This window comes from Vicia villosa, unplaced genomic scaffold (assembly GCF_029867415.1).
Source record: "Vicia villosa cultivar HV-30 ecotype Madison, WI unplaced genomic scaffold, Vvil1.0 ctg.000004F_1_1_1, whole genome shotgun sequence".
Taxonomy (NCBI): Eukaryota; Viridiplantae; Streptophyta; class Magnoliopsida; order Fabales; family Fabaceae; genus Vicia; species Vicia villosa.
The window spans coordinates 470,189-478,758 of record NW_026704934.1 but is presented as its reverse complement, the minus strand read 5'-3'; the positions used below and the strand labels follow the sequence as shown (position 1 = coordinate 478,758).

Sequence of the window (8,570 nt, the reverse complement as noted above, 5' to 3'; positions counted from 1 at the left end):
CTTATTCTATAGAATAATTCTAAAAATAAGGGAGACACATGATCTCAAATATTCATTATGCTATTTTTGTTACATTTTAATATAGTAGTTTAAATCAATTTAATGGCTTTAAATAAATAAATTAAATTTATAATGATTAAGCCATATATTTTTAATAAATTCAATTTCAAATCTATCAAATTATTTTCTATCTATTATTATAAAATTTTGTGTAAATATCAATACATTTTAACATGCATAAAATAAAATGATCATTTGTCATTTGATTTTAAAATGATCACTTATATATATATATATATATATATATATATATATATATATATATATATATATATATATATATATATATATATATATATATATATATATATATTACCTCTATCAAAGAGTTTTTCTCTTCTTTTGAAGTTTAAAAATAAATTTACTTAAATATAGGACGGAAAAAATGTGTTATTTTTTACAATTATTTATGTTACTAATATAGAAATCAATGAGACAAATATTTATCACTAAAAAAATACTAGACAAACATCTGTATCATGAAGGAGCTGGGATTCCCTTGTACATTTATCAAGTGGATCATGAATTTGGTAACATCTGTATCATACATCTTCAAAGTTAATGGCAAGATTACTGCTCCAGTCCAAGCTAAAAGAGGGATTCGACAGGGTGATCCTGTCTCACCCCTTCTTTTTGTGATTATGATAGAATATCTGAACAGGTGTATGTTGAAGATGCAGAAAACGCAGGGATTTAGTCATCATGCTAAATGTAGGAACCTGGCCTTGACTAATCTTGCATTTGCTGATGATATACTACTTTTCTGCAGGGGTGATGTGACATCCATTGATTTGATGATGAAGGCCTTTAACAAGTTTTCTGATTCTACTGGCCTAATCTTTAATCCTAGGAAGTGTAAAGTCTTTTTTGGTAGTGTTGATGAAGACAGCAAGAAGACTATCAGGTGTGCAACTGGATTTGATGAAGGCAGATTTCCTGTGAAGTACTTGGGTGTGCCTCTTAGTAGTAAAAGGTTAGGTATAATTCACTATTTGCCACTCATTGATAAGATCACTGCTAGGATTCGACATTGGTCGTCCAAATTGTTAAGCTATGCAGGTAGGATTCAGTTGATAAAGAGTGTCATTGGGGCAATAACGCAGTATTGGATGTTAAATTTTCCCCTCCCAAAGGCTGTAATTAAGAGGATAGATTCTATTTGTCGCATTTTTGTATGGACTGGGAAAACTGATGTGAGCAGAAAAAGTCCAGTAGCGTGGAGCAAAGTTTGTAGCCCGATCAAGCAAGGTGGATTGGGCCTTATGAATTTAACAATTTGGAACAAAGTTACTCTCCTAAAGTGTCTCTGGAATATATGCAAGAAGAGTGATAATTTGTGGATACAATGGATTCACAAAGTGTATCTTAAAGGAAGGGATGTGCTGGATGTGGAGTTAGGGAGTAACTCAACCTGGATTATCAAGAAAATCTTAAAGTGCAAGAGCCTGATAGATCCGATCAGACAGCTATGGAACAGTATGAGCAATGAGGGTAAGTTTTGTATGAGGAAGGTTTATAATTGCTTGGTGGATAATGTTAATGTCCCATGGTTCTCTCTGTTAATGCATAATTTGGCTCGGCCCAGAGCATGCATCACAGTGTGGATGCTATGTCACAATCATCTCCCCACGAAAGATAGATTGTATCGGTTTGGTATCATTGGAAACACTGTGTGTAGTCTGTGCGGTGTAGCGGAAGAGAGTGCTAGCCATCTATTCTTCCTGTGTTCAAAAACTGAGGAAATTTGGATTGGAATTCTGCATTGGCTAGGTATGCACCATACTCTACAGGGCTGGGACCATGAGTTACAATGGATTTTGGCTAATACAAAAGGTAAAGGGTGGAGAGCGAGGATATTGAAACTGGCAGTAGCTGAAACTATCCATGGCATATGGTTACTTAGGAACTCTATAGTGTTTAACAATGACATGTATAGGAACAATACAAAGGAAAATATTATTGATAACATTGTATATAGAGGGTGGAGAAATTGGAAGATTAGGTTGCATATTACAAATCTAATGGTATAGGTCTATAGGTAATGGCTGAATCCTTTGGATTGCCCATGTTTGTAATGGTTTTTTGAATTAATATATTCTATTTGGTTCAAAAAAAAAAAAACTAGAGAAACATACATAAGTAATATATGAGTTAAATAACATTATAATTATATGCTAATATAAATAATTCATAATTATTTTATGACCACTAAAACTAAAATAATTCATAATTATTTTGTGTGAAATTGTGTGATATATTTTATTTTATTTTACTAATTGTGTGAATGTTATAATAATAAATACTTTATAAATTAAATCAATTACATGAACTTAAACACAAATAAGAATAGAATGAACACACCAATATCCGTATAAACACACGAATATTCTTATCAAAATTCGTGCGAACTAACGGGTTATTACGTTTTTTTGTACAATTTAGAAACATATGAGTGTAATAGGTCAGTACCCATACGAATGCACAGGTGTCCAGATCAAAATTTCGCGAATCCACGAGTTATTATATTTTTTGGAAAATTAAAAATAATAAAAATATTTTAAAAATGTATGAATTCAAACACGAGAAAATTTTATTGTTTTTTAACTATTCATAAAATATTGAATAATAATAGAACAATTTTACTATTGGTTTAAATATTGAATATATATACTATTGATTCAAATATTTTTATATATTGAAAGAATTATAGGCACCGATTTAGTATATCTTTTAAAAAAATCTCATTTTATTTTTATTATATTTTTTGAACAAATGAGCGTGTCAATTTTCCTTCATATCTTCATATTTATTTTTTTATATAATTTTTATTTAACTATCCTATTTATTTTTCTATGTAAAATAAAAAAAAACTTAAAGCAAATGAGCGTATCACACTAGTATCCGTGCGAATGCACGAGTATTTCGTTAATATTCAAAATATTGAATATTAACGGAAGCACGAAGTTATTGATTAAAATATTGAATATTAACAGGAGCACAAAGTTACTGATCAAAATTTTGAATATTATCAGAAACATTAAGTTACTTATCCAAATTTTGAATATTAACGGGAACAAATTTTGAATATTAACGGAAACACGAAGTTACTAATCAAAATAATAAATATTAACGGGAACATGCATGGAGTTATTGACAAAATATTGAATATTAACGAGAATACGAAGTTGGTGATAATTTTTTTGAATATTAACAGAAACATTAAGTTACTGATAACTTTTTTGAGTATTAACGACATAAATTTGGAATATTAACGGGAACACGAAGTTATTGATCAAAATAATAAATATTAACGGGAACACGGAGTTACTGATCAAAATAATGAATATTAACGGGAACATGAAGTTACTGATCAAAATATTGACTATTAATTAGAACAAATAATTTGGAATATTAACGGGAATACGAAGTTACTGATAAAAATAATGAATATTAGCGGGAACATAAAATTTCAGATCAAAATATTGAATATTAACGGAACTTGAAATTACTAAATAAATATTAAATATTAACTAGAACATGAATTACTGATCAAAATATTAATGAGAATATGAAGTTAGTGTTGGTAAAATAATAATATTTTAAACCAAATAATTGATCTCTCTAATTTTTATTGCATACTATCAAAATAACACTTAATCATTCTTTTATTTAAAAACAACAATTTCTTAACTCAATGAGCTTATCCACATATATCCCCCGCTAATTAATTTATTATAGTAGACGTTTTATTATTGACATTCACATGTAAGATTATGCAATACATCTAGTAAGTAAATTAATATATGCTTCACCAGTTTAATTTTTAGAATGGAGAAATTTTACGGAAGAGTATATTCATCAATCCTGTTGATAGTATGCAGGTAGTAAGTAATGTAGTATGGAGGAGAAAGAGAGTAGAGATATATATTGTTAAAAATAATAAAAATTTTAAAATTAATAAATTGTTATAAAATAATTTTAGAAAAATAGATTTAAAAAAAGCAATTTTTTGTGAAATTTAAAAAATTATAAATTCTTTTTGAATAGATGGATATTCATCCACTAAAAAGTTAATGAATGGATTATATATTTTGATAGATGGATTGAATTAGATTTTGCAAAGAAATTTTTAGTGGATGATTAATGGATTAATGGATTATTTCATTCAATCCATCTATTTTGACACCCTGTTGATTATTAAGCTTAATCTAATTTGATGGGATAATAGAAACTTATAACTATCTCATAAATGTAAAAATCTCTTAACGGACTAACTAAAAAGAACATATATGCTAAAGGTTCAGTTTGACGTATAAAAAAAGATATTCTATAGAAATGTATTATATATTTGTCACACACATGCTGGTATCAATGATTTTTATCATCATTGTATACTATTTTATATTTAGGTCTCTCATCTATGATTGATTCTATGCTTGTATCTATTTGTTTGCACCAGAGTTAGACTTCTTCCGTCAGTCACAATATATTCACATGATAAATTTGATGGTGTATTTATGACATTGCTGAGAAGGAGTGCCTTGGTGGACAATAACATTGTTGCCTTGTGAACTTGTGTTTACATTTTTTAGTTGCTAACGTTCTCTGCTTGCAAAGGGCAAGGCCGTGTAGAGTGTACATCTTACCCTCCCAAGATCTCTCAATGGTGAGAACTGAGAACGTTGTGCTTCAGGATGCTGTTTTGTTTGTGATTATTGTTTGGTTATTTAGGTCTGCATATTGAGCCATGCTTTTGTTTATCGAGTGCATGGACTGATATTTGTCTTATGTTAGTAGGCTGGAAAATTTGTAAAAGATGAAGTGCGGTATGCCTTCATGGATATACAATATGAGCGTTTTACAGGGCATTTCAAACTTATGCTGAAGAAGGGCATTTCAACTCTTGTATTAGATATTGAGTATTAGGGTACTCTAACCCTCACCAGAGAGATCAGAAAAATAAACCTGAAAAACCAGCAAACTCAAAGGCACAAAAATGAGATTTTAAACCACTCATAAAAATTACAAGTAATTCTTTCCTTAATTACTATTGCAAGCCACCACCAATAATGCCAAAGTATCAAGTAAAATAGTTCTTTGATGTCGTATTCTGCACTGTTAAAAATTATATTGTTTCTTTGCTTCCAGATACACCAACAGATAGTCAATCATATAGCTCCTACCCTTTTACTTGACATCTTCTCCAAAATAAATTTACGCATAACAAGAGGTGGCTATAACAATCGTCAGCTAATAGAAAATCTAGTTCCAACCAAATGTAAACTCTTCTTCATAACCTGTTTAGCAGTGCACTATTAAATTATATAATAACACCACCTAATACTTATTTTTTCAGGAGATTGTACTTCCATTTACAATGTGGTGCATTAAGGAGTATGGTGACATGTTAGTCAATAATGTTACAATGTTTGACACAAAAGATCTAATAATAGGGAGATTTTGTTCCGAAGTTTAGAGGAGAAGGGAGGGGAGAGATTTGAAAAATAAGAAAGATTTTGCGAAAAGAATAGAAAGATTTTGGTTGAGAGTTTTATAGGATTTTTTTTTCATAACACCAAAAACCATCTAATTTGAAGATCTTAAAGTTTATATTGAAGGATGATTTTGAAAGGCTTTAACAATTTATTCAAATATAAATTTTGTTGTTATAAAAAAAATGTTAAAATTTCTCTATATTTTTTTTTTAAAAATTATTAAGTTTTCCCTTCGTTCTCTGCAAGCTTCCAAATTAAAGTCTTAATTAGTGAATTGTTAAAATTGATTGTTTTGAACACATATGTATTTTGTTGTTATAGTTTTCGTTAAAACTACTTTAATGATAAACATTAGAGAAAAGATATCCTTACACTATTCTCTAACACCTACACCGTATATTTCTACACAAAACATACCAACTTCATTTTTTAATAATATATATCATCTTGAGTTTTGTGCCATACCATTTTGATTGGTTGTTATTTAGGGTGTAGGATACGGTGTAAACAAAACTGGTGTCAACATAGCAAAGCTGTAAACATTATTTTGTCATTTTAAATATATATATATATATATATATATATATATATATATATATATATATATATATATATATATATATATATATATATATTTTAAAAATGTTAAAATTTCTCTATATTAAAAAAAAAATTTATAAGTTCTCTCCAAACTTCCAATTAAAATCTTAATTGGTGAATTGTTAAAATTGATTGTTTTGAACACTTATGTATTCAGTATTCTATTGCTTCAAGTTACTTGATTAAAGTCTTAAAGTCGATATACGAATTGGTCTCACCAAAGGTTGTAACAGTGCCCTTTTAATGAGGCTTCTTTTTGTATGATTCATATATTTTGATGGTTGATAACGAACAAATTAAAACAAAATCCACCAGTTTCACCTACTTGCTCATATACACTTTGATTTCCAACGCACCCTCTATCAGAAACTGCTCCATGTCATTTTATATTTTAATGAATCTAGGAACAGTATGTGCTTGGTGCTTAAACCATACACATTAGGATTGTTACTTGCCTCTTTTACCCTACTTGTCGATGTGGGAGGAAGAGTTGTACAAATGCAGTTTTGAATCTATTTCTATTTATTCTGTCTTTTTATAAAGCTCTGGTTAAGGTCTTAAAATATATATGGCTTATTCAAACCAATTTTCCGTGGCGTGGTAATGAGAATAAGCATACTATTCATTAGGTTAGGTAGGATTCTGTTTGTAGCCCAATGCTTAGTGGAGGGCTTGGTATAAAAAATATTGAATCGTTCCACAAAGCTCTTTTGATTAAGTGGAAATGGAGGATTGTGAGGGAAAAAGAGGCTATTTAGAGTGGGCTTTTGCGGCATAGATACAGGAATTCGGAGGTGAAAATGTTTCCCAGCAATAAGAACTTGATCAACAAGGGATTCTATTTGGTGGAGGGATCTTATTCTTGTGGATAAGTTGATTACGACCAAAGCAATTCTTTTTCTACTAACATTTCTTGCAGGTTGCACAATGCAGCACTTCTTTTTGGCATAATCGCTGGCTGCGCAACCAATCCTTGAAGGAAGCTTTTTCAGAAGTTTATGATTATGCAGAAAATCCTCTTTGCAGTGTGGCTGAATCCGGTTCGTGGAACGGGCAGAACTGGAGCTGGAGTGTCTTAAGTGACGGGGTGTTTCATGTTGAAGATGTTCGGTCGCAAGTGGCAAATTGTTTTGTCTTGTTGGATTCTTGTTTGCCATTTTAGGAGGGGAACAATGAGTTCCAATGGGTGATAGCTGCTGATGAGCAATTCTTTGTGAAGTCTTGCTATGAAGTTATAACTCAGTCTTTTGCCTCTTTGCTTTGGACCAAAGGTGTGGGTATTTTGTGGGATCTTAAAGTTCCATCCATAATTCATATTTTTGGCTGGAGGTTGTTTATTGACCGGCTGCCAACTCGTGATCAACTTGTTAAAAGAGGTGTGGTGTGACGGTGTCATTGGATATGAACAAGTGTTATGCTTTTTCTTCATTGAAGAAGAATCCGTTCAACACCTTTTCGGTTCTTTTTTGTTGACCTGAAGAATTTGGGAAGCTGTAGATTCTTGGCTGGGGAGTAAGGTAGTTTTGAATTTCGAACATCATTTCTTTTTTCACTGCCATATTATGAAGGATGCGGATCTCCGGAATTGTATTTGTATGATTTGGTTACCTACAACTTAGAACATATGGCTGTCTAGGAATTCGATTATGTTCCAAAGTAGCGTATTTAGTTTTGGGGATTTTTTGAATTCTATTAAATCTGCATCTTGGAGGTGGTTAGGTTTATTTTGTAAAACCAGCCAGATTGTTCTTTCTATGATTGGTTTACCTCTCCCTTGGACTGTTATAGGAATAGCAGGTAGCTTTGTTTGTTGGGGTTTGAGGACCCCTTATACTCGTTTTAACAGTATAATTTTGTTGCCAATAAAAAAAAGGCTGGACTCCTGACAATTGATGTCTCTAAGTCTCTTGCATATAGGTAGTGCACTGGCCTGTTTTACCTTACGTTGAAATTCATAATTTATTTAGAATAATGGAAGTGGTATGGATTGTACTCATTAGACAAGAGTCATTGATACCTACTCAAGAACCAACTATTCTAAGCAGTTAAGCAAATAAGTGAAGGCTCATGAATGTCTTTACTTCTAAAAAAATTGTATCTTCTTTTCCATCCTCTTTATGTTAGAGGAATATATTATGTAATACTATAGTAGAAATACATCACACCCTGTTCTAGATTTAAATCATTTAATTCCCGTGCATATGATTTAAATCTTTTATTCCTTGGTTTAACGAGTTGGTGTGTTAGCTTCTCAGTCTGTGGGAGAACCGGCAGGTAACACATATGAGGTAAATTAATTAAATTTGATAGATTTTTCTCCTCATTTTCTACACATAATAACTGCATAAGATGTCTTTTTGATCTCTCTGTTTCATGCGAGTATGGATTGTCTCCTGTGAGTTTTTCACTGGAGAG

The 8,570-nt window shown here is 30.8% G+C and overlaps 1 protein-coding gene across 1 annotated transcript; it reads left to right on the top strand.

Annotated features, from left to right (window-relative positions):
- The first annotated feature begins 539 nt into the window (after positions 1-539).
- LOC131621370 (uncharacterized) lies at positions 540-7,542 on the top strand. Its single transcript, XM_058892410.1, has 3 exons — positions 540-2,084; positions 7,075-7,272; positions 7,318-7,542. The coding sequence occupies exons 1-3, from the start codon at positions 540-542 to the stop codon at positions 7,540-7,542; spliced, it is 1,968 nt and encodes a 655-aa protein (XP_058748393.1).
- The last annotated feature ends 1,028 nt before the right edge of the window (positions 7,543-8,570 follow it).

What these genes read in the sequence shown, in the direction of transcription:
- LOC131621370 (XM_058892410.1), top strand. Translation starts at nt 540, where the DNA reads ATGAAGGAGCTGGGATTCCCTTGTACATTTATCAAGTGGATCATGAAT. An exon ending in TGCATATTACAAATCTAATG is followed by an intron (nt 2,085 to 7,074) that starts GTATAGGTCTAT and finishes CATTTCTTGCAG; the next exon opens with GTTGCACAATGCAGCACTTC. An exon ending in TTGAAGATGTTCGGTCGCAA is followed by an intron (nt 7,273 to 7,317) that starts GTGGCAAATTGT and finishes TTGCCATTTTAG; the next exon opens with GAGGGGAACAATGAGTTCCA.